Genomic DNA, 26,606 nt, shown 5'->3' with positions numbered 1-26,606 from the left:
CTCACTGTGTGTACATTGAATAGAATGTTAAATCAGAGTACAGTTTTATTATTTATGCTGTTTTGCTGTTGTTTGTGTATAGATTCTGCTGATAGTGTTCCCTATATATCTTGCTTTGAGGATTAATTCTCAGGATAGATCTTATTAAATTCTGTGCCCCCCAGATTTAAAGAAGTTTCTCATCTGTCTGTTCAACCTGTCTTCTTTCCCATATGAAAGAAAACAGCATTAGGAAAACTAGAAAATGACTGTGTTGCTTTAGAATAAAAGTTATTTTAGGATATATATATATATATATATATAGATATATATATATATATTTGTCTTTAATGTTATCTTACTAGGATGTTTGATGATTTGGTGGTAGTTAACACTACTATGAATATAGTTCAACCTTGGGTTGTTAATTTTGTCCTTATATTTATCAGCTTCTAGATAATGAAAACTGCTAGTTGTGCCATGTTTCTGATCTTTGTTTTCAATTCCTTCAGACTAACAGGAGACTCCCAAGATGGAAACTTTGTCTTTCCCCAGATATAATGTAGCTGAAATTGTGGTTCATATTCGAAACAAAATCTTAACAGGAGCTGATGGTAAAAACCTCTCCAAGAATGATCTTTCTCCAAATCCCAAGGTAAAATGTGGTTGTGTTTGCATGTGGTTAATGTTATTTGAAAAGAAATTAAACTACTAGGTCTATAGAATGTGGAGAAAGACATGTATATTACTATTTGATATAGACTAGTCATCTTAATCCAGAGAAACTCTCTCACCTAGTGTAATTTTAAAATAACATTAAGTTTATATGTGGGGCAACTTCTACATTCCCATTAGGAATTCAAATCTTTAATATGGTTGTTTTCTCCCCCCCGCCCTGAAAAAAAAACTTCTAAACCATAGGCATATTAAAGTATATTAAACTTTTCATTATCGGAATAGTGGTCTGAGGGTATCATTTATTGGTAAAGCTTGAAGGAACTTAACTCCACAAGTGGTTTCCAATCAGAAAAAGTGCTTAGAAACAGTCTTCTTTGGAAGCTTACAGATTAATTTTCTTGCATTGTGCCCCAAGGGGGAATTGACTTGTTTTGACAGACACTGTTCTTTGTATCTTTAGTTATTAAATGCAAAAAAGAACTATTCATGTGTCACAGAAAATCCCAAAGTCTCCTTCCAGTTTCCTGTGTTCATCTTGAAGTGATAACATAATAAAACCTGGTTTAATGATGTAGAACTTAAACTTTTTGATATTGATGCCTCTTTAATTCTTTAAAATAGAACAGATAATCTCAGAATAAATGAACTTGTATATGGATGAGAACAGGTTGTATAGGCCAGCATTTGGGAACCACTGATTTAGAAGATGAAAGTTAAAAATCCCATACTATCCTATTAAATTTATACCTCCTGGATCATAGTAGTCACTTTAACAGCTAAGGCATCTTAGCCTTAACATCTGAGGCATCAAACAAGGTTTCCCATGTTCTTTTTAAAAAAATACACCCTCATTATTTTTGTCATATGTCTGACAACCTGTTCTGAAAGACTAACCCATCTTCCATTCCCTAATGTGGATAGATTGCCTGGACTGGATTTGAATATACTTGCTAACATTCTGTATATAAGCTTAAACAACTGATCTTATTGACACTTATCACATGTGAGCAAACTGATAAGTATATAAGGTGTTTTAAAATTTGGAAAAATTAAGAAATATTTCAAGGGGAATGGAGTAATGTTATCACTCTTTTCTTCTTTGTATCCATTTACTAGAATATTGGACAGTAATGGTGATAGTGGTGCAACAGAGTATTAAAAGTTATTTTTCTCTTGTAGCCTGAAGTCTTGCATATGATCTACATGAGAGCTTTACAGATAGTATATGGAATTCGACTGGAGCATTTTTACATGGTGGGTTTAAGATGAGGCAAAATTGTTTTTTGCTGCATTTCTCGTGCTCACATCGAGTACTGGTTTTCAGGACGGGAAGTTATTGACTTTATTTTTAACAAAATCAAGGCTTATTTAAAATTAATGTCACTTACACGGGAATCTTAGGCATAATAATGGCCTATACTGATAGCTTTAGTAAGATGAAAACTATTACTAAAGACCTAAATGACACAAGTTATTGATGCTATGCAGTTATTGACAGATTTACAGTTTGTCTTCAGAGACTATAGTAAGCAACAACGAAGTCTTTACAGATACTGTTCTCTTCTCAGTAAGGACTCCCAAATTAGAGTAGGAGATACACACTAAGATTGAAAACAATTGAAATAAGGCAATTGAGCTTTTAGCAAATTAGGTATTTCTAGTAGGAAGATTATTTTTCTTAATCTTTTTTTGCTGTTGTTGTTAAATCATCAGGGCATCATCTGAAGATGTACAAAAATGTAATATCTGTAGAGTCTCACCAATATTATATATTATTTAAAAATCAGAGGGTTTGTCACTTATTTGCTATGAAACCTTGCTAAAGCTTAGTTTCTTTGTCTATAAAATAGGGATAGTACTCTGTCCTACTGTGGTTATAAAAATTAAGAAAGAATATATTGAAAATGCTTAGCATAGTACCTGATATTTAGTAAATGCTAACCATTACGCCTTTATTTATTTATTTTTAACATCTTTATTGGAGTATAACCCCTTTATTTTTTAATTCATTTAAAAAGTCTTTATTGAGCACTGACTGTGAACCTAGCATTATTAATATTAATGACAACTCTAGTTTTGTGCCAGGATCTGTATTGTTTGCTTGTTTGTTTTAAATTAATGATAATAAGTTAATATATTTTGATTGTAATCTATGATTAAGATTTCTTGAGGTTGAAGATTTTTCTCATTTTGTCTAATCAATGTGTAACTTAGATTTTCTGGTTTATTACATTTAGATGCCAGTGAACTCTGAAGTCATGTATCCACATATAATGGAAGGCTTCTTACCAGTCAGCAATCTGTTTATTAATTTGTGAGTAAAGAGTCATTATTTTCTTAGTCCACATTCGTATTTACATTACATTCAGCTTTCTTAAAGACATGATTTTCTTTGGGAGGGAATTTCTACTATTTTTCTTTCCAATCCATCCCATAAATATCCAAGATTGTACATTTTCAGCAAACACATCTAACTGCCTCCACCTGTGGCACCTTCAGTTCATTCAACTGATGTATTAAGATATTGTGAGTCTAAAATTGTTGGAGGGTTTTGCATTCTTAGAGAGTCCTAGTACCTCAAAGAGTGTGAGTTGTTTATTAGAATCTATAACGATACCTTGGTATTACATGAATATTTGTGTAATATACAGAAAAAGTAGATTTCAGTGCTGTAGGATTATATATTGTAGTAGACTTCTGACTTGGTCCTTTGATACTGAGAAATATATCCAGAAATCTTTTTGAAAATAAGATGTTTATGCCCTTTGGCTTAGTATGTAATTCACAGTACACTTTTCAATATGCTTGCTCCACTTTATCTTCAAGGGACTCATTTCTGCCCATCTGTCGGGTGAATGACTTCGAGATTGCTGATATTCTATATCCAAGTAAGTGAGAATTTAAAACAATTTTTAACGTTTGGCTTCAATCTAACATTTTACCTTTCCATCAATAAATGTGAAAAAAAAGAGAGAAAAGACTTCAAGGAACTTGGATTTAGAAAGTATATCTGATTCTCAAGGATGAATTTTTTCATATCCTATTATTGGAAATTTTTCCTTTGTAAAGCCACAGAAAAGCTGTTTTTCTGAATAGTTTTTCTTAACTCCTTACATTTGAAAAATGTCCTGTAAATTTGAGAATATGAATACAAATAATATGCAAGCTATGATGTTGCATAGTGGGTTAATTATACCAGTTTTATCAAATGTAGTAATTACTTTTTACCATGAAGAAAGTACCTTTTCACACTGATAATAGCCGTGATATTATATTAAAATGTAAAATTCTCTTAACTTTGTGTCCGTTTATTCATTTGACCCTTTTGTATTTATATATCAGTTTATCTTATGTTGGAAGATATTAGGTGTGCTATTTAAAAATTTGTTTTTTATCCTCTTTTGGATCTCCTTTTTTTGTTGTTGTTTATTGACATATAATTTACACAAAAGTTCACCAATTTTAATGCATAATTGAATAAATCTTAACAAATATATACAGTTATATAACCAGTGCCACAATCATGACCCCCCGAAGTTCCCTGACATCTTTGAAAAGATGTCTTTTCAAAGCAAAATATATTTCAATTTTGAATATTCTAATTGATCATTGTTTTTCTTTTGTCATTCATAAAACTATTTTTTGTGTTCTACCAAGAAATCTTGGCCTCAAGGATTTATTTGGCTAAATTTTATCCTATATTTTGCTGTAAGTGTATTGTAGTTTCAGCTATTATTGTTTAATGCCTGAATTTTTGTATATCGTCTGAGGCAAAGGTCAAGGTTCGTTTTTTTTCCTTTATGCATATGGTTATAAAATTATTCTAGCACCACTCATTGAAAAGATTATCCATTCCCCATTGAATTACCCTGGCACTTTGGTCAAAAGTAATTGATTAACCACTGTACATCTATTAGAATGGCAAAAATCGAAAACACTGACAATACCAAATGCTCATGAGGATATGGAGCAACAGGAACTCTCATTCACTGCTTGTGGGAATGCAAAGTGGTATAGTGACCTTGGAAGACACTTTTCAGTTTCTTACAAGACTAAATGTATTCTTACTGTATGATCCAGTAGTCATGCTCCTTGGTATTTACCCAAATACCAAGTGTTGAAAGCTCACGTCCACACAAAAACCTGCAAACAGATATTTGTTGCAGCTTTATTCATAATTGCCAAAATTTAGAAGCATCCAAGATGTCCTTCAGTAGGTGAATGGATGAACTAGTACATCAAGACAGGGGAATATATTCAGTGCTATAAATAAATGAGCTATCAGGCAATGAAAAGACATGCAGGAATCTTAAATGCATATTACTAAGTGTAAGAAATCAATCTGCAAAGGCTATTTACAGTACCATTCCAATTATGACAATCTGGAAAAGGCAAAACTTATGAAGATAGTAAAAAGATCATTGTTTGCCAGGGACTGGGGGAGGGAAGAATGGATAGCCAGGGCACAGAGGAGTTTTAGGGCAGTGAAACTATTGTGTATGATACTATTGTGTCATTATACATTTGTCAAAACCCATAGAATGTGCAACTCCAAGAGTGAACCCTAATGTGAACTATGGTCTTTGGCTGATAATGATGTGTCAGTGTAGGATCATCTTTTGTAACAGATATACCACTCAGGTGGGGGATGTTTATAGTGGAGTAAGCTGTGCGTGTACAGGGACATAGCGTATATGGAAACTACTTTCTGCTCAATTTTTCTGTGAACTAAAGTGCTCTAAGAATTCTGTTTTAAAAAGTCAATGATTATATATATATATATATATATATATATATATATATATATATATATATATGAGTATATTTCTGGCTTCATTCTTTGCTCCATTGATCTATATGTCTGTCTTTACACCAAGCATACTACCTTGATTACTTTAGCTCTATAGTAAGGCTTGAAATCAGACGGTGGAAGTCCTGCAACTTTGTTCACTTTTTCAAAATTGTTTTAGTTATTCTGGTCTTTTGTATTTCCATATAAATTTTAGAATCAGCCTGTCACTTTCAACCCCCCTCCACTCCCCATAGCCTAGTGGAATTTTGACTGAGGTTACTTTGAATGTATAGTTCATTTGGGGGATAATTGACAACTTGATAATATTGGGTCTTCTAATCCATGTGTATATCCCTCCATTTATTTAGGTTGTCTTTAATTTTTCACAACAGTGTTTTATAATTTTCAGAGTACAGGTCATATACATTTTGATAAATTTATCCCTAAGTACTTCAATTTTAAGGGATATTGTAAACTTCTTTTAGTTTAAATTTCTGATTGATTGGTCATTGCTAGTGTAGAGAAACAATTGATTTTTATATATTGACCTTATTTCTAGTAGATTCTTTAAAATAGATTCCTTAGGGTTTTCTACACGGGCAATCATATTGTTTGAGAACAAAGGCAGTTTTACTTCTTTTCCAGTCTAGATGTATTTTACTTATTTTTCTTTCCTTCTGCAGTGGCTAGGACTTCTAGCGTAATGTTGAATTAAAATGGTGAGAGCAGGCATCATTGTCTTGTTCCTGATCTTAAGGGGAAAGCATTTAGGCTTTCACCAGTAAGTATAATGTTAGTTTTAGGATTTTCTTAGATTGCCTTTATCAGGGTAAGCAACTTCTGTTCCTAGTTTGTTTCGTGAATGGGTGTTGACTTGTTTTAAATTGCTTTTCTGCATCTAGTGAGAAAATCAAGTGGTTTCTCTTTTTCAGTCTAGTGGATTACATTGTTTGATTTTTGAATGTTAAACCAACTTTGTATTCAGGATGAACCCCATTTGATTATGATACATTATGTGTTTTAATATATTGCTGGATTTGATTTGCTAATATTTTGTTGTGTTTTTGTGATGATGTTCATAAGGGCTACTGGTCTGTAATTTTTTTGTAATTTTACTGCACTGACAGACTTTGGATATCAGGGTATCGCTGGCCTCTTAGGATGAGTTTAGAAAGATTCCCTCTTTCATTTCCAGGAATAATTTTGTAAATTTGTGTTATTTCTTCCTTAAATGTTTGGTAGAATTCACCAATAAATCCATCTGGGACTGGAGTTTTCTCTGTGAGAAGGTTTTACATTAATTAATAATTCAATTTTTTTTTTTAATAAATGAAGGGCTACGCTGTTTGTTTATTCCCAAAGCTACTGAATGAGCTTTTGTAGGCTACCTTTTTCAGCAAGTTTATCCATTTCATTTAAACGGGCAAATTTATTAACATAAAGTTGCTCCTAATTTTCCCGTATCATTTTAATAGTCTTTGGGGTTAGTAGTGATGTCCCATCTCTCATTCTGACATTAGTAATCTGTTTTTTCACTCTTTTGTTTTTCCCTGATCAGTCTGGCTAGAGATTTATCAATTTTGTTGAGCTTTTAAAAGAACTAGATTTTTGTCTCACTGAATTTTATGTATTTTATTTCTGTTTTCTGTTTTATTGGTTTTTGTGCTATTGTTATTCCTTCTTTTTTCATGCTTGCTTTGGGTTTGCTTTTCTTTTTTTTTTTTCCTTCTAGTTTTTTAAAGGTTAGAAGCTGAGGCCATCAGTTTGAGATATTTCTTCTTTCCTAAATAGGTGTTTAGTGCTAATAAATTTCCCTTTAGCCCTGCTTTAGCTGTGCCCCACAGACTGATTATAGACGGTTTCGTGTGTGTGTGCGAACGCACATGTGTACACACACACGTGCATTTTGGATTATAAATTTAAGCTCATCTTCAGCAGGATAGTCTTGTGCTTCTTTGGCTTCTGGGGTTGAGGCCATATCCCTCCTGAGATATCTTTTGCTTTTGGAAGTTATTCCAGGATTATCATTGGCTAAAGACCACTTTTTATCTTAATTCCTAATTTCGATAGTTCTTGGGTCAAATATATAGTTTAATTTAAACCAAAAACCCATATGGCAATGGGCCCAAGGTTTAGAATTCTCAGAGGAGACTATTTCCTTACTAGAGACAAGGCTGAGCCACTAGTAACTTTGTCATTTCCCTGCACTGTTATGAGAAATTTTACTTTCCTTAATCTACCTTTTCTCTAAGGATGTAGCCTTTCTAGAGTCCCACGTCTAATAGGGATCTCAGTTCCATTGCCCTGTGTCATGTGAGTCCAAGGCATCATCAACTGTTTCTATATGAAAGTTAATAATCTAAACCACTTGCTTACTCAACCTGGAGTTATTCTCTCTTGGTTCTCCTCCTTTCTGGCTGTTTTTTTTTTTAAAATAAATTTATTTATTTATTTAATTTTTGGCTGCGTTGGGTCTTCGTTGCTGTGCGTGGGCTTTCTCAAGTTGTGGCGAGCAGGGGCTACTCTTCGTTGTGCTGCGTGGGATTCTCATTGTGGTGGCTTCTCTTGTTGTGGAGCACAGGCTCTAGGTGCGCGGGCTTCAGTAGTTGCAGCACGCAGGCTCAGTAGTTGTGGCTCGCGGGCTCTAGAGCGCAGGCTCAGTAGTTGTGGCGCACTGGCTTAGTTGCTCTGCGGCACGTGGGATCTTCCCGAACTAGGCCTCAAACCCATGTCCCCGGCATTGGCAGGTGGATTCTTAACCACTGCGCCACCAGGGAAGTCCCCGTCTGGCTGTTTTTAATAAGACTTTCTCTTTATAACATGTTTTCAGCAATTTGATTATAATGTGCCTTTGGTGATTTTATTTTATTTTATTTTTTTACCCCCACTTAGATTTGCTCACTTCCTTGGATATGTTTATAGTTTCTATCAAATTTGGAAAATATTTAGCTTTTATAAAAGTTTTTTCTGCCATTCGTTTTTGTAGGACTCCAGTTACACATTTGTTATGCTGCTTGATATTGTCCCTCAGTTCATAAGTTCTCTATTCTTTTTTTACTCTCTGGCCTTCATTTTAGATAGCTTTTATTGCTATGTCTTCAGTTTCACTAATCCTTTCATCTGTATGTCTAATCTGCTCTTAATCCTATCTAGTGCATTTTTCATTTCAGGTATTTTATTTTTCAATTGTAAAATTTGATTCAGGTTTTCCCTTTCTCTGCTTATAATGCTAATGCTTTTCTCTACCTTCCTGAACAAATGGAATATATTTATAGAATATATTCATAGGCTGAATGGATTCAAAGGCTGAATCAAGAAGATAGAGTTTTTATAAATTCTAGTTGCCTTGGCCTCTTCAGACTCTAAAAATTATAGTTGCTTTGGTCTCTCCAAACTCTGAACTCTATCTTCATGACTCAGCAAAACCCATGAGTTCTGTTTATATTCTACCTCCCTGGTTTACAGCCTGAAAATTCCCTTAAGTGGTGGGCTAGTGCATTCATTAATAGGGTTCACCTCATTTACTTCTCTTGTGGATTGCTGTCCTATATTGCTTGTTGTTCAGTGTCTAAAATTTGTTGTTTTATATATTTTGTCCGGTTTTCTGGTTGTTTAAGATGGGATAGTAAATCTGGTTGGTCTCTGTTGTTCTTTCATGGTCAAAGTGCTTTTTTTTTGGTTAAGATAATTCTGATCATCAAGTTAGAGCAGTTCTTCACTTTGGTTAATTAGCAAACACATATTTTTGTTCTGTAACTATGAGCGGAATATATAGTGGAAAAAGGATAAATTTTCACTTTTGTATTATATTGTTTCAAAGATTTATTTAAGGAGTCTTTCTTTGTATTTTAGAGGCAAAACGGACAAGTCGGTTTTTAAGTGGCATTATCAACTTTATTCACTTCAGAGAAGCATGCCGTGAGACATACATGGAGTTTCTTTGGCAATATGTAAGATTTAAGTGTATTTTTTGGGTCACATACCAGATCAATAACATCATTTGTGCACCACTAATCTATTTTGAAATGGTTGTCACAGATACCTAATTGTTTTATGGCCATTAGAATTAAATTTACATATCAATATTATATTCATATGAAATTGCAGATTTTAGTAAGCTGATCTCAGAATGAGATTTTCTTCTATATTTGGTATCATTAGGGAGAAGTTGGGGTTTTTGTTTAAATTTTGTAGCTGAGACTCCTTTTCCTTTATTAGGAAATGTAAGGGAAGAGAATAGTGATAACCCATTCCTTTTCTTTGAAGTTTAATAGATAATGTAGTGTTCTTTAAATAATTGAGATATTTGACGTTTATATTTGCTTTCTAAATAATAGCCTAATTAGGTGTTTTGTTCTGTTTATCATGCTTACTTGACATTGCATTATAAGATTCAGTTCAAGTAAATCACTTTAACAGATAGAAACTCATTTCATCAACAATTTAGGGAATTTGGAAAGATTATGGGTCATCTGTGTGATTTGTTCCCATCTGTCCACAGTTTGAGGGTACCATACTTTTAGAAAAGCACCGGAGTAACACCAGAGAATTAGGCCTTTAGTGACTGAGCTACATTGATAAATATTTCCTTGTACAAATCATGTTCAGCTTATACCACCTAAACATCACATACTCTCCAAAGTATACAGATGTATGTGCCAACACATACAAGCACACAATTTTGTTTGGCTAATTTCACTTCATTTTTTTAAGACATGGCTCAGACATCTATCATTTCTATGAACCCTCTGTGATACACCTTCCCAGACATTGCCCAGGTTGGATAGGTTGTCATTATAATCAGTTCTATGACAAGTTGTTTTGTAGTTTTATATTCGTTTTTCTGACTCATCAAGGAGACTGAACTACTTAAGTCGAGGAACTATAAGTTAGTCTTCTTGGGAATTATTCCTGGTACTTAGCATAGGGCCTGACTGTAGTAAGAACTCAACATTTGTGTGTTGAATAAGTAAAGGAATTCCTAAGTCACTTGTCGTAAATGCCTAATTCTTTCTTAAATTTCTTATTTCTCATGGTGAAATTTGTAGAGTGAGGAAGCATTTTGTAGCCAGTACCGGTAGATATTTTTTTAAACATGTCTCTGATTATGTTGAAAAACACTAATATGAAATTGTTAAAATTGCTTTAATAGAAATCTTCTGTGGACAAAATGCAGCAGTTAAATACTGCACACCAGGAGGCAATAATGAAATTGGAGAGACTTGAGTAAGTAGGAGATTTACAAATAAAATAAATGCAATTTCAAAATGCAAAATGAATGTAAGTAGTATTTTACAGTCTACAGTCTACTTCATCTCTTTTATCTTCCTTATTAAATAGCAGAGTGTTTAAGTTTACCTTTTTTGAAAAAGAAAAACTAGCTTTTCTTCTAACTTTTAGTGCATAATTTACTCTTTTACTTTTTTTTGTTGTTAATGCATCAGCGAGACATGTTTAAAGCCATTAACTTAGTTACTCTCCTAAATTATATGTAGTGGTATTTATCTTAGTAGGTGAGCAGTAACTGACAGGATTCTCTTTTTTCCTTCAGATCAGTTAATTCTGTTAAAATTTTTATTCCTTCCACAGAGGTTTGCTGTTTTGTTTTGTTTTGTTTTTTGACTCAAAGGTCAAATAGGAGAAGGAATCATTCAAGGGTTATGATTTCTTGGCTTTATATGTATTGATTTTGAACAAAAGGATTTTTTTATTTTTATCCCTTCTAATATGTTGATGTCTTTGGATTTTTCTGTTTCAAGTGAGAGCTCTTTTTTAGCCTGTCCTGGCATAAATTGCCTTTAGAGACAGCAGCAAGCTGAAAAGACTGGGAGTAGGAGGCAGATATTAAAATTTAACATGGTAAATTCACCATAAACCAAGTCAAAAGAGAAATGACAAACTGGAAGAGAATATTTGCAACATATGCAGCAAAGCCTTACTATCTTAATAACAAAGGCCATGTAATATTCTTAATATACCAAGAACTCCTACAAACTGATAGGAAAAAAGATAATGGAAAAATGGGCAAAGGCTATAAACAGGGAATTTACAGAGGATTAAGTACAAATAGCTAATTAAAAATATGTAAAGATCGTTAAACTCAATAACAGTAGAGGAAATGAAAATTAAAGTAACAATTCTATACCATGTTTTAAAAACTAAAGTTGAGAGCATTCATAGGGAAGAGACTGAAACATGTGTAAGTGCTATTAGGAAGGATTAGTAGAGCAAAAGAAATGGGTGATACAGGAGAGAGATGTGAGAAAATGAGAGCCAGAGCAGAGGTGGAGGAATCAGCACTAAAATTAGGAGTGGAGTTAGAAAGGGTAGGTATGTATGCAGATGAGTCCACACAGAGATTTGGTGGCAGGAAGTTGAAGGAGCTCATCTGATTTTTATTTTCTGTTTGTAGTAGAGGCCAGCCAGGTCATGGATTTTAAATTACTGTCATTTGGAAGAATGAGAACTCATAAATATGAAAGCAGATAGTTTTTTTCATTTAGGTTATTGGAGGGAAGAGACTGTTTTTGGCCTTTCAAGGTTAAGAACTTGATATATGTTATTTTAATTTATTTTGCTGTGTTCAGTTCTGTTCCAGTTGAAGAGCAAGCAGAGTTCAAGCAGCTTTCAGATGATATTCAGGAGCTGCAGCAGTCGCTGAATCAAGAGTTTCGTCAAAAAACGGTATCTGTTGTTGGACACCTTAAACTTTTTTAAAGTTTTTTTGTAGATGTGGAGGAGCTAAGATCACATTGCTTTCAATTACTAAAGAAATGGGGTATATCGCTGTGTCCATTTGTGCACCTTATAACAGATATATACTTCTGTTGTCCAGGTCAAACCATGATTATTTATTGATGTTGTCAAAGGTATATGCTATCTTGTTGACTAGAATTTTTTAAGATTTTTCTGTGTCTAAACCTGATGTTTCCAAACTGTGTGCTGAGGCGCCCTGGATACTGCAGCAACCCCTCAAGTGTGCTTCAGGTTATTTTAAATTTTAAAGGGAAACAACATTCAGCATCTGTCATACACTGCTTGAACTTTTCTAGCTCAAGGTAGTTCACAGTTGCAACATGAACTCACGTTACCTTCCTTTCGTATCTTTGTGAACATGGGTTTTTGGCTTTTGCCATGATAAAAAGCAAGTGCTATGCGAAAATCATCGTGCAACAAGAAATAAGAATTGTCTGTGTCCAGTGATTATAAGATGTGTGAATTTGTGTAGTGCCCAATTTTTGCAGTACATACATCCAATTTGGAAGTAGTTGTGGCTGTTTAAGAATAAAATAAAAATAGTATTTTTCTTTCAATTTGTATGTATTACTTTTTCAAAGGGCTACTAAGTTATTAGGACATAAATACTTATTCAGTTATTTGGATTTAACTACTTAATAAAGGAACTGATAGGTGTTTCTTTTGGCCTTAGGGTCATAATGAACAGAAAGTTTGAGATTATCTGGTCTAATCCATTTAATTCCTGTCCTTTCTTACTTTTATTTTATTAAAAAGCATTGACTAAATTTAAATCTGTTTTGAATCATTATAAAGCAGTTGTTTGCTTCTTTCCCTAGATAGTGCTTCAAGAGGGAAATTCACAAAAGAAGTCAGATATTTCAGAAAAAACCAAGCGTTTGGTAAGCATCTTTTCATTTAACTAGCATTTAAGGTTTGAATCTTTTGTTTGGAGGAGTATTTTAACTGTGTGTTATTATTGTTAAATGTTTCTCTCTTTTTCCCTTAAAGTGAAACTAATTTAACTTTTTACAATTTAAATATAATAGTTGACTATTGTTTTAAAAAATGTGGAAACACAAAAATGTATGACAGAAGTGAAAATCACCTGAAAGCTCACCACGCAATCAGATACATGTCATAGATTACATTTCTCTGTGCAAATATACACATATATGTGTAATTCTACATAAATGATATTACTCTCTACATGTCTCAAACCTGCTTTTTTTTTCATTTTACAGTATAGTGTAAATAGTTATCACGTCAATATATAGCCTCATTATTTTAATAACTGCATATAGTTGTGCATTCTATGTATATACCTTAAATGTAGATTGTTTTAGTGTCCTATTGATAGACATTCACATTGCTTCTAATTTTTTGCTATTGAACAATAGCACATGTGTGTTACACACCTACACATGTACCTGTATATTTGTGCACCAGGCTGCTTTTTATCATACAGTAGATTCCTAAATGTAGGATTTCTGTGTTAAAGGAAATCACACTTAAATTTGGCCCACATTGCCAAACTGTCTTCTAAAAAGATATCAATTTGCACTTCTACCAGTAGAATATGAGAGTATTCTTTTCCCTACATTGTAGTCAGAAGTGGATGTTTTTATTTTTCTTTTTATCTTTGCCATTCTTATAGGGGGAAAAAAACACCTCATTTTAATTTTGATTTTTTTTTTTTTTTTAGTGACTTAGACCACCTTATTCAGTGATTTGTTGTTATTTCTTACTTCGTGAACTACCTGTATATGTTCCTTGTTTATTTCATTTTTTTTTAAGTCCATGAATTAGAGGTATTAACTCTATTTGTCTTTCAAATTCATCATTTTTTCCTATTGGCAGGTTTATGTATTTATGTAGTAAAATTGATAGATACAGTGTTCTACATTTGGGTTTAACTCTATACATAGAAAGGCCTATCTCATTCCTCATTTTTTTAATCCCATATTTTCTCTTGTACTTTTATTATTTCCCTATTTTTTTTTGTTTTTTTTGTTTTCTTTAATGAGTTTATTTATTTTTGGCTGCGTTGGGTCTTCGTTGCTGCATGTGGGCTTTTCTCTAGTTGCGGCGAGCGGTAGGCTACTCTTCGTTGTGGTGCGCAGGCTTCTCATTGCGGTGGCTTCTCTTGTTTTGGAGCATGGGCTCTAGGCGTGCAGGCTTCAGTAGTTGTGGCTTGCGGGCTCTAGAGCGCAGGCTCCGTAGTTGTGGTGCACGGGCCCAGTTGCTCCGTGGCATGTGAGATCTTCCCGGACCAGGGCTTGAACCCATGTCCCCTGTGTTGGTAGGCGGATTCTTAACCACTGCGCCACCAGGGAAGTCCCCCTGTTATTTTAATGTTTATACTTTATAGCTCTCTGAAATTTACTTTGGTATAATATATTCCTTATTTTTCTGTCACTTCTTACTGGCAGATGTTTTCATCAGAGTAATATTGACTATGGTTCAATTTTATTATTCATTTCTCTCTGTCCCATTTAAATCTATATTAAAACAAAATCACTTTGTAGTTAAAATAGCAAATTTAGGCTCTTTGTAGAGGGAAGAAAGTTGATGAAAGTCAATGCTAATGTAAGGAAAATGATCTCTAATTCTGTAGGGCATTAAAAGAGTAGATAATGTGGTGGTGTGCTAAATTCTAAGAAAAAAGTAAATAATATTGTTTCAAACATTCAGTTTTGGCCTCTGAGTTAGTTGATGAAAAGGTAAGAACTTTTTAAAATTTTTTAGTTAGAAATAATTTAGGCAAATTATACAAGCTGTATAGTAATACATTCCTATTGTAAAATACTCCGATAACACACATATGCATATATAAAGAGAGAGAGAGAGAGGGAGAGAGAGAGAGAGACATGAAAGGCCCTCTTCTCTCTGCCAACTGTACCTAGAGGTTACACTTTTCCAGTCCTTTTTCTGTGCCGTTACATGCACAGATATAGGTCTATATAGTCATTTGTTGCTGTTTTGTTGTTCTGTTTTCATAGGAATGGATTTGTGTTATATAAGAGAATTCTCAGATACCCTTCATCTTAATTCCCCCAATGGTTTTAAATTCAGGAGAAGGAAATTTGTTTTAGTTTAGTAACTGTGTACTGAGTACCTTCTCAGTGCTATTACTTTCATTGGGTTCTGGGAAAGCAAAGATAACTGTTCACAATCCCAGGTTGCTCAGTTAATTCAGAAACACATATTAAATACATAGTTATAGTATCACATGTACAATAACTGTTTATAGAAGGAATACAGAGGAAGTAGGAACAGGATTTTCAAGGATTAATAGAAACTCACTTGCAGTACAGGAATGGGATGATGGTACTCAGGAGGACCATACTATCAGAGAGAGATCACTTATAATTGTCCAGACATAAGACTGACTATATTACCAGATTGTAGAGTGTAGTAGGAAGCTGGTGGAAGGTGACACTGGAAGGGAGATTAAGAGCTACATAATGAAAGATCTTGAATGGTGTGTTAAGGAGCCTGATCTTTGGCCTGCAGACAAAAGTGAGCAATCAAGCAGGGGAGTGATGCGGTCAAAATTTAATTTAACCCCCACTACAACAAACACAGACCCATTTCTTTGTTCTTTTCCATTACCGTAGTGGCTAATCACCAGTTTTATTATTATATCTAACATATAAAAATGTTTTCTCAACAGAATGAACTAAAATTGTCAGTGGTTTCTTTGAAAGAAGTACAAGAGAGTTTGAAAACAAAAATTGTGGATTCTCCAGAGAAGCTTAAGAATTATAAAGAAAAAATGAAAGATACAGTCCAGAAGCTTAAGAATTCCAGAGTGAGTTTCCTTTTTATTTTAATGCTTTTCTCTTTTTCTTTTTAGCAACTCTTGTTTAATTGTGTGTTAATTTTCTGATTTCCAGATTATCTATACATCTCTTCTTCTTAGGCTTTTTGCCCTTGTCTTTAATTTTTAGCTCTTCTCTAAAATGGATGTAGGAAAAGAAGTATAATTTCAAGACATTTGTTTAATTATGCAACAAATTTTTGAGACTTTTGCCCTGGGTGATCAAAACAGAAATGACCTGTCCTCATGAGACTTAGTTACTTTATCTTAAGTGAGAAAGGTGTTAAACAATTTTAAAATCAGTTCTATAATTATAAATTATAATATGTATTATGAAAAAGTATAGGGTGTGCATGTGTAGAGGCAGGAAGTATATGGGAACTCTCTGTACCTTCTGCTTAATTTTGCTATGTACCTAAAACTGCTCTAAAAAATAAAGTCTATTTTTCATAAAGCACCAAAGAGAGAAACAAACAAATAAAAAATAGGATAGGGTGCTTCAAAATAACATAATGAGAGTAGCCTAGTTTAGTATTGTGGAAATCAAGAGGTGGAGGTGGGAAGGAATGGAAATTTATGTTGACATCTGAAGGATGAACAGAGGTTATATTAATAAATTGATATTGAAAGAGCATTCAAGGCAGAGGGAACAGCATATGCAAATTCTATGAGGTAGTAGTAGAGAGTAAGTTATATTCAAGGAAGAAAGCATGATGTATAAGAAGGAGAATGGCATGAGATGATGATGGAATGGGCAACGGGCAGATTATTCAGGGTGCTGGATTTTACCTTAAAAGCAAGGGCATACCACTGGCTAGTTTAAAAGGGTAGTGTCGGAACATGGTATGATTTAAGTTTAAAAAGATTATGGGTTACTCTGGGAGATGGATTGAGGTATGTGGGACAAAAGTAGAAGTGGGTAGACAATTTAGCATCCTTTATGAGGAAAGGTTTTTAAACTGTTAATTAAAAAGAACATTTCTGGTTTATCTCTAAATTTATTATTCAAGTCATTCCTGATAATTAAGAATTATCACACGGGAATAGACAAAGATTACTAGAACAGAAATGAGAGCTCAGAAATAGATCTGAGTATTTATGAGATCTGTTTATTTAATAAGCAATTCTGATTCAATTGGCAGTTCATCTAGATGAAAAGCAAGTTGGGTCCTTACCTTGCACCATTTACAAAAATAATTTTTAATTGGATTGAAAATTTAACAAGTTTAGAAATTTTAGGCGAACACTTGTATTGTCTTGGACTGGGATAGAGTTTTTAAATTAAGATTGGAAACTCAAAAGCTATAGAGAAAAGTAGACGTGTGGAACATATATATAGTGCATATGACAGGTAAAGGGATTATATCCATGATATGCAAAGACACAAAAGAGTATTTACAAATTAGTAGGAAAAAGACAACTTAATGGAAAAATGAGCTGAAATATGATTAAGCATTTCACTGAAGACAAAATCCAACTGGTTAATAAGGTGGGAGGAGAGATAGACTAGTGGGGAAAGGAAAGAAGCCTTTGTATTGTTGCAGTGCTTGTGGTAAACATATGCTCATTTCCTAATTTTAGGAGAAGAATTAATCTTTTTGAAAGAATTAGGTGTAGTAATAGTTACTATACAAATGAATAGGAAGATTATAATTGGTAATATAATTGCCCAGGAATAATCAGGAGTAGTTTGAGTATTAGCAGAAATGAACTCTTTAAAAATTGTTATGAATAACCTTTGGAAGGTACTTCAATGAGTGATTTAGTAAAATTATGGTAGTTTTTCTTTGTTCAAGGATATTTGGCAATTAGGCAGCATAATTATATGTGCTTAGACACATGTCAGTAATAGTGCTTTGCTACTGACCTAGAAACTTAATTGTTCTCTGCTCTTTAGCTTTCAGTATCAAGTACAGAAATTATTTAAGAGCAAACAAATTGACATTACTGCAGTTTCATAAAGGAGACTGCCAACCTGGTTTCTGTGTTTTTTTTCTTTCAAAGCAAGAGGTGATGGAAAAGTATGAAATCTATCGAGACTCTGTTGACTGCCTGCCTTCATGTCAGCTGGAGGTGCAGCTATATCAAAAGAAAATACAGGACCTTGCAGATAATAGGGAAAAATTAACCACTATCTTAAAGGAGGTTTGTATTGCATGGAGTTTTTATGTCTTTATTATGTAATAGTTTACTGTAGTCCCTTGAATTTGCTTTTACTTTCTGTTGCTGTTTTCCTACAGAAAAGCTGGGTCATTCTACATTATAATAGATGTGGCAATGTGTGCTCAAGGATAAAACAGTGTTCTTTTTAAATATAGCAATAGTAGACCCATTTTAACCTTCAGATGAAATGAATAATAAATTAATTAACATAGCATATTACCATGTATATTTTGGAAAAAAGTAATGGAATTTTAAACTTGTTCTGACAGTTGGAAATGATCTTCTAATCAGTAAGCATAAAGTCCCAACTTACTGTCTAACACTGTAGCTAGTATCTATAAAGAGATTTAAAGTTTACGACACAGACCCTGCCCTGAGTGAAGATGGACAGCTAAGGCCAACGTTTTTTAAGTTTCTTAGGCTAGAAACGTGAAAATCCTTTTCACTTCATTAGCCTAATCCAGACTGCCCCCGGGATCACTGACATAGCGTTTAATGAAAGATTTCTTTCTTGAGGGAAGAAGGGGTTGAACGGTGAGTAGCCTGAGATATTCTTTCCCAGCTACACACTTCCCTTATCTCCCATCAAGAGTCAGCACAAAAAAGGATTGAGAGCCACTGCTTTTGTTTCTAGGGTCTACTCTTTCCTCTTTATTCCTGCTACCTTAGTTCAGACCCTCACCCCCTCAACTTAGCTAGTTGGCTGATCTTATTAACGTGTTCTTCTATTCCAATCCTTGCTGATAAAATGACATGAGAAATAACACCTCTTTTGGTGTCACGTTCTTTCTCAGTATCCCTAGTGCCTTCCTGTTGTCTGTTTCGTTCAGTCTGCATCCTTGTGCTGGGCTTTCGGTGTTTAAACAGTTTTATCACATTTTAAAATTGTATTTTATTACAGCGCATCCTAGAAAATAGTCCTTCATTTTATTTGTGAATCCTAATTGGTTGTATTGACCTTAAATACATCTCATAAAATACAGAGCCTGAACTTGGAGGACAAAATTGAGAGTGATGAGTCAGAACTGAAGAAATTGAAGACTGAAGAAAATTCCTTTAAAAGACTGATGATTGTGAAGAAGGAAAAACTTGCCACAGCACAGTTCAGAATAAATAAGAAGCATGAGGATGTCAAGCAGTACAAACGCACCGTGATTGAGTATGAACTTATTTTAAATTTAATGTATTAGAAAGTAATTAGAAAAACCTAATTCACTTTTTCCCTAAGATTCCAAATCTCCTATAATTTCAAAAAGGTATTCCACTGTTAGGTGGCTAAAACAGATGAGTTAATTATGAATCTCATAATGTTGCTATATCTAGAGTTAGAGATGTTTTAGGTACCAGGTTTTTTTTTCTTTTCCTGATATCACAATTCCAAATCCTTTGCACAATTCTTCAGAAGGGTTCTGGTGCTACTGCTTATTTCAGTGCACTTTAGAGACAGTGGTCTAGAGTTGTATTAGAGTGAATCAACTGGTTCATTTTACTGTCCAGCTGGTCTGTAACATAGCATATTTTGAGAAAAAGTCTTATTTTTTAATTCATCTACGAAGTAGTACTTTGCGAAGCATTTTGTCATGGCTGTCGTCATCGTTGTTGTTGGCCAGTATGTTTGGGTGTTTCATTGGTAGAGTCTTCTTCCCATCAGTTCCAAAAATGTGTCTTTAGAATAAATGCCCCAGATATGTCTATGAGATGACACTATTTCAGCCTCTAAAAGGTGTATTAGGATGGTCTGAAGATTTCCTTTGCTCTCCTCATGCAGATGAACCAAAAGTGCAGAACCTGAGGGTTTTAATTGGTTGCTACACGCCTTGCAGGAAAGTTGTGCTGATTCACACTGCTAACAACAGTACATGAGTGAGCACAACTGGGGAGATGTGACTTAAGATCTCCATGTTAAATAACAGCTTTGTGTGGAAGAGCTTACTCTATGCCATGAGCTGAACATAGAGCCACGCTGTGATTCGCGTATTTGCTTTCGTATCTTGAGAAGAGTTTTAGGTGTGTCAGTCAAATACAAACAGTCTCTTTGGAATCAAAATTAGAGTTAAATGCTTGACTGTTTAGATGCTTAAGAGGAATTATAATTTAGCTGTCTCTATTTTCCTTTAGAGATTGCAATAAAGTTCAAGAAAAAAGAGGTGCTGTCTATGAGCGAGTAACCACAATTAATCAAGAAATCCAAAAAATTAAATTTGGAATTCAACAACTAAAAGATGCTGCTGAAAGGGAGAAACTGAAGTCTCAGGTGAGTGTATGTTCATAAGAAATTAATTTCAGATAATCTCACAAGTTTAAAATGTAAATTATGTCATCCTCATTTTGAAGATTTTGTCAGTTCTCCAGAGTAGAAATTGACCCCTCAGATCTGTTGCTTTTATTTCCATTTATAGCACCTTTTCCATTACCCTGGGATAGTTTGCATGTATGCAACTATAGTTTGCGTAACTTTTTTTTCCTTGCATACCTTTGCATACCTTTTTTTTCCTTGCATACCTTTGCATACCTTTTTTTTCCTTGCATACCTTTGCATACCTTTTTTTTCCTTGCCTTTTTTCCCTGTTAGCACCTAGAATCGTGCTTTGCAATGCGAGTAGGTGCTCCATAAAGGTTCTGAATTTTTTTGATACATGAATTTAGATGGTGATTTAAAGTAATGTCTTCTAAAAAAGTTTTACATTTTTTTCCTGATAAAAGGATCTCAAAAGTATTTCTTATCATCAGTGTTAATGTATTTGAGTTGTTACCGGTATTTTGAGATTTTTTCTTTAATGATAACTTTATCATAATTACCTAAAGTTACTCTGCTTGTTTCAAGTATATTTATTTTATTGTTTCATACACAGTCTCAAGTTTAATGAGGACAGGCATCTTGTCTTCTACATTTTTATCTTCCAAAAAGTCAGTATAGTGCCAAACATAGTATGTTTATTATGTTTATTTCTCTTTTTTTTGTTGACTGCCAAAGACCCAAAAAAGTAGTCTATTCCTGCTACCTTTATCACATCTCATTCTATCCTTAGCCTTTAAAGTTTGTTCAGTGTCCTCAGGATTGTCCCAAACTGCTCTACCAGAAGTCACTAAAAACAGCCCTTTATCATGTAAAATCCCTTGGCCTCTTTTTTTCTCATTCTTCATCTTGCCTACATTGGTATCTTATCCTAAACCTCTGAAACCTGAAAGATATTTAAACGTGCTATCATTACCTTTCACCATTCACATTTAATTTGCAAGGATTCTTAATACTACAAGAACCACAGTAGTCAATCCCCTCTCTTGTTCTCAGGAGCTTTTATCCTCTGAAATATTAGATTGTTAGCACGTGCACATGTAAGTGTATATATACATAGTGAGGATTGTCTCAAGGCTACTTTAAAAGGAAGGGAAGAAAGAAAAAGAAAATGGCTGGGTTTCCCCTCCCATGGTCTGCCCAGTACACTGTCCTGATTTTTTCTATTCTTCCTTTTCTTTCTACATTCCAACCACTTTTTTTTTTTTTTCTGTCCCTTAACTGGATATCTACCAAGCCTTTGGCCCTCTGTTTATCTCTAGAATGAGGGTTAGAAAGACCTTAGGAGATATTTAATCCTACTTCTTAACCAAATCAAATGAGCAGATATTTATTTGTTATCACATGGTCAGATACGATTAATGAACCAGTTACTAATGTAAGTACCTTTTGTCTATAGGTCATAAAAGGTGCCCGTGCCTGCCTTAAATTCCTTTTAGTTTTGTGCATATATGTCTTGCCAATAACATTTTAATTTTCTCAACAATAGCAATCTTATTTTTTACCTTAGTATGTCTTGTCAAACCATGCCTAGAATGCTGCCTTATATGTAGTATGCTTTCCATAAATATTTGTAAAATTGGAAAGCCATCTAGCATGCTGTTTCTTAAAATTAGCCATGTAGTAGAACTCAATGAGGAATTTAAAGATGAGCAACCCCCCACGAAAATATATTGAGTTAGAATTACCAGCAGTGGGGCCCATGAGCCTAAATTTTTTAGCATGGCTCTTGAGAACCACTGATGTGTTCTGCTTCATTGTTTTCAATATTACAGAGCTCATCACTACCTAAGCTGTTCTACCAGGACAGCTATAGTTATTAAAATGTTACTTCTTATTCTGAGTTTAAAAATGTTCATTTCTGTACTCTAGTGAACCAAGATCACCTCTCTGGAACAAATCTGTATCCTCTTCTACTGAATAAAACTGTACTTAAGACATTTGAGGGTAAAGATCATGGGTTCTTTCAGCCTTCTCATCCAGGTTAATTAGCCCTAGTTTTCCAGCCATTCTTTATATAGTTTAATTTTTCAGATTCATTATTCTGTTTTCTGTCCTCTCTACTCTGTTTCCTGCTTTTTTTATTCTGTTTAAAATGTAGAACCCAGTACTAGACATAGTCTTCCAAGTAATGGTGTGACCAGCCCCAGAGCACAAGGCTACTGTTAATGAAGCGTAATATTGGGTTGGATTTTTAACAGCAGCATCTTGCCCTTGGCTCAGACTGTGCTTGTGATCAATTAAAGGACCTCTGTCTTTTTCATATGAGGTTCTGCCAACTTAAAATTTTTTCACCACACTTTAATGCAACTAGTTTTTTGAAATTTTAATTCTGGATTTTACTGTTATTTATTTTAGGTTTCATGTTATTTATTTCCACCTTGATTTCCAAAATTTCAAGGTCAGTTTAAATCTATGTATCATTCACATTAACTATTTCTCATGGCTTAGCATCACCTACAGATTTGACCAGCATGCCTTTTGCTCCAGGGGAGATAAATGTTGAGTAGAACTGGGCCCTTTGCTGTGTTGTATTTCTTCCTTCAGAATGGCATAGAACTACTGATCAAAACTTTGGATACAATTGTTCAACTTCCTAAGTTGTTCTAACCATACCTTTACCCAGACAACACTGTGGTATCCATTGTTCCAAAATAGCTTGGGAGAGTCTGTAAGTCCCCTGGTGAAATCAAAATGTATTTTGTCAAAGAAGCCTCCTTAACTTACTTCATAATCATCTTTCCTGAAAAGGAAAGAAGGATATGTTAAGATTGCCAAACTGTTCTTTGTGTAATTCTGTTGGACCCTAATGATCATCATATCCTTTTTTTCAATAATTATTCTTTTCCATAGATATTTCATCTCTTCTAGTTTCAATCATCATCTTTATTTAGATAGCTTTCAAAAATTTGTTTCCTGTTCTGTCTTCCTCAACTCTACTCCTTATTTTAGCTGCCTGATGGATATTTTCAATGGATTAGCTTATCACAACAAAAATAAACAATTATTAAATTACATTCACCATCTCTAGTGTCTTTCCTCTTCCTCACTTTCTCCTTCCCCCTCTGTCTCTCTCTCTTTCCCCTTCCCTTTCCCTCTCTCTTTCACTTAGTTTCTTCATATTCTTCAGCGGCATCATCATTTTCAAAATATCACAAAGAATTGCAATTTTGGATTTTCTTTAGATAATCCTGATATCCAATCACCAAGATAATGTCATTGATACTGTTCATAACAACCCCTTTCTAATCATACTTCTATCACATAACTTTCTAATACTCATCAATTCCAGCAAAAACTGGCTATATTTCTTCCTTGACTTAAGATCCTCCTGCATCAAATCTGCCCTGAATCCTAAGTATTGCCAAATTTAACCTGCTAAAATATCACTCTTATTACTACACTTTCTCGTTTAAAACAGGAACTCCCTGTTCTCCTGTAGTTATTCATGCATTTAGTCAGTCATTCAACAAATGGTCTATGCACCTACTAGGTGCCAGCCTTTATATTTGATTCAGGGAGTAAGTATGAACAAGGAAGGCATGATTCCTACCTTCTAGGATTTTTAAAGTTTTGTATCTAAGCTAATCATTTTCATTGTTTAAAGTTTAATGAAAAGTGTATTCTCAATATAACTTTCTCTGGCTCCTTTCAGATATCTTTGATTTCTCTCCTTCTCAAATACTATAGCATTTTTAGTCTTATTCTGATCTGTGCTGTCCAATGGGGTAGCTACTAGCAACATGTGGCTATTTACATTTACTTTTAAATTAATTAAAATGAAATAAAATTTAAAATTTAGTTCCTTGTTTATACCAGCTCTATTTTAAGTGCTCAGTATCCAGTCTGGTCTGGATTGTATGGTTTTTTAGGGTAGAAAGCATAATTGCATGTTCCATCATACTGTTGTACTATTTACGGTGCTACTTGTAGAAGGTACTCAGTAATATAGTGGTTGATAAATTAATACAGACTTGGTGGGTAAATGGCTACACTGGCCATAAAATTCCATGGATGTTATGTCATCTTGAATTTCTCTGATTTGAAAAGTGAGATAACTACCTAGACCAATGCTATCCAAAGAACTTACTGCTGGGAATGTTCTGTACTGCTCAGTACGGTAGCCATTAGGTACACGTAGCTGCTGAGCACTTGAAGTGTGGCCAGTGCAACTGAGGAACATGTAGCTGTTTAAATGTAAATGTAAATAATCACGTGTCCCTAGTGGTTGTCATGTTAGGCACTGTAGAGCTAGAGTTTGAGTTTAAAAATATTTAACTTCAGCCAAGCTATCACAGTAAGACTTACTTATTATTTGAATGAATATGATAAAGTTCCACTTGGATACAGAATTTAATTGGAAATTGAAATATATAGCTTTCGTGAGGGCTGTGATCTATTGCTATTAATATCCTGTGACGGTTGGCTTAGAACTTCAAATGTTTGTTTGCTTCTGTGGATGTGCCAGTGGAATTGGGCTTTAATGTTTCATTCATTTATTGTGGCTCTACCTGTAGGATTTGGTTCCTCCTTGAGAATGTAGGTGTTCTCAGGAGAAAATTGTTCCTTTGAGTGTGTTGAAATGGTTGGTTCAGGTATTTACAGATTGTATATCTTTATTTAACCACACTTCATTTTAATAGTTTCTCATGAGTAATGTCTTTCTACCAAATTTATTCAGCTTTCTTTTTGGAATGAATAAATACATATCTCTGTAGAGCCAGGAAATTAAATTGATCTGTAGCTGCTGAAATGTGCTGATTTTTTTTAAAAAATGGTGTTTACATAAGATAGCAACTAATTCACCTTATTTTTCCTACAAGATTTAAGAAATAAAGGTATCAAAAACTTTTGATTTATTTTCCTAATGATTAATATTCCATCATAGTTGTAGTAATTTGATGCCTGATTTAGATCTTGGGAATCTAAATACCCTCTTCTATTTTTGTATTAGGATTTAATGATCTATGTTTAGATTTTGGGAAAATGTTTAGCCTTAAGCTAAACATTTATATTCACTTAATCTAGAGCAGTAGTTCTCAAACTTGCATAGGTGGCAGTCTCTGGAAATAGTGTTGTTCTTTTTTGGAACATTTTGAATCCATACTATATTAAATTATAATCTATATAATTTGCTCAAAATCAGACAGTATCTACACTAGAATTTAAACTAAGATAAATAGTAGCCAAACTGTGGGTTTAAGAAAAGTTTAATGGGAGCAGCATTTAAAATTGAGAACATTTATACCCATTATACCCATTTATTGCTTTTTCCTTCCATTGGAAAAGGCCTGCTATTCTATTTCAGTGGTGAAACACCTTTTATAATCTTTCAGAATACTACTTTTTCTTGTATCAAGGTTTGAGAATTGTTTTGTTTAAGAAAAATCAATAATAAGCGGATCAAAATTGCATTTGATGAGTATGAGATAGAATAAAATGTATGCAAAGTGGTTCATTTATTATTTCATTCAGTCTACAGAAATTGTTTTGTAATTTTTTCTTAATTCTTAACACATCCATATAGGTTTATATGAAAACTCACTATTGCTTATAGTAGGACTGCCTGATCAGTTTGTTAAAACAATTCTAAAAGGTATTCCTATATTTCTCAGTCCTGTAGATTACCTATTAAATCTGTTTACATATCATTTAAATAATGATCAGGGTTAAGTGCAGAGTACAGTAATCTAGGTATTTGCCAAGTAAACCTGAAAAGCTCCAAAGTAAAAATTTTTCTTTGATGATTAAAAATATGTTCTTAATGTCTTGGGATTCAAGCCATTGTTAATGTCTCTGCTTTGTCCTTTCTAAGTAGCTGAGTTTCTGATGCATCTGCACAGCTTAATAAGAGTAGGCATACGAGTGTGTACATGTGCATAGGGTACTTTAGGCTTTAAAATATTATTAATAAATATGAATGAGACTGTTGGAATTCTTGTAACTCATTTTTAGTTTAGGTCGTTGCATGGAATAATTCTTATTATATTTCATTTTCTACTTAGGAAATATTTCTCAGCTTGAAAGCTGCTTTGGAGAAATACCATGAAGGCATTGAAAAGGCAACAGAGGACTGTCACACTAAAATAGATGAGAAAACAGCTGAACTGAAGAAAAAGATGTTCAGAATATCAACCTGA

At 33.8% G+C, this 26,606-nt stretch overlaps 1 protein-coding gene across 1 annotated transcript; it reads left to right on the top strand.

Moving 5' to 3' along the window:
• Positions 1–505: 505 nt before the first annotated feature.
• Positions 506–26,606, top strand: NUF2 (NUF2 component of NDC80 kinetochore complex; the record flags this gene model as incomplete). Its single annotated transcript, XM_082672426.1, has 13 exons — positions 506–634; positions 1,837–1,911; positions 2,895–2,971; positions 3,484–3,545; positions 9,302–9,399; positions 10,602–10,675; positions 12,037–12,133; positions 13,024–13,086; positions 15,861–15,998; positions 18,012–18,152; positions 19,154–19,329; positions 20,289–20,424; positions 26,472–26,606. The coding sequence occupies exons 1-13, from the start codon at positions 512–514 to the stop codon at positions 26,604–26,606; spliced, it is 1,395 nt and encodes a 464-aa protein (XP_082528552.1). The 5' UTR covers positions 506–511.

Source organism: Grampus griseus, assembly GCF_964374135.1.
Source record: "Grampus griseus genome assembly, chromosome: 1".
NCBI classification, from domain to species: domain Eukaryota; kingdom Metazoa; phylum Chordata; class Mammalia; order Artiodactyla; family Delphinidae; genus Grampus; species Grampus griseus.
This window is presented reverse-complemented; position numbering and strand designations above follow the sequence as displayed.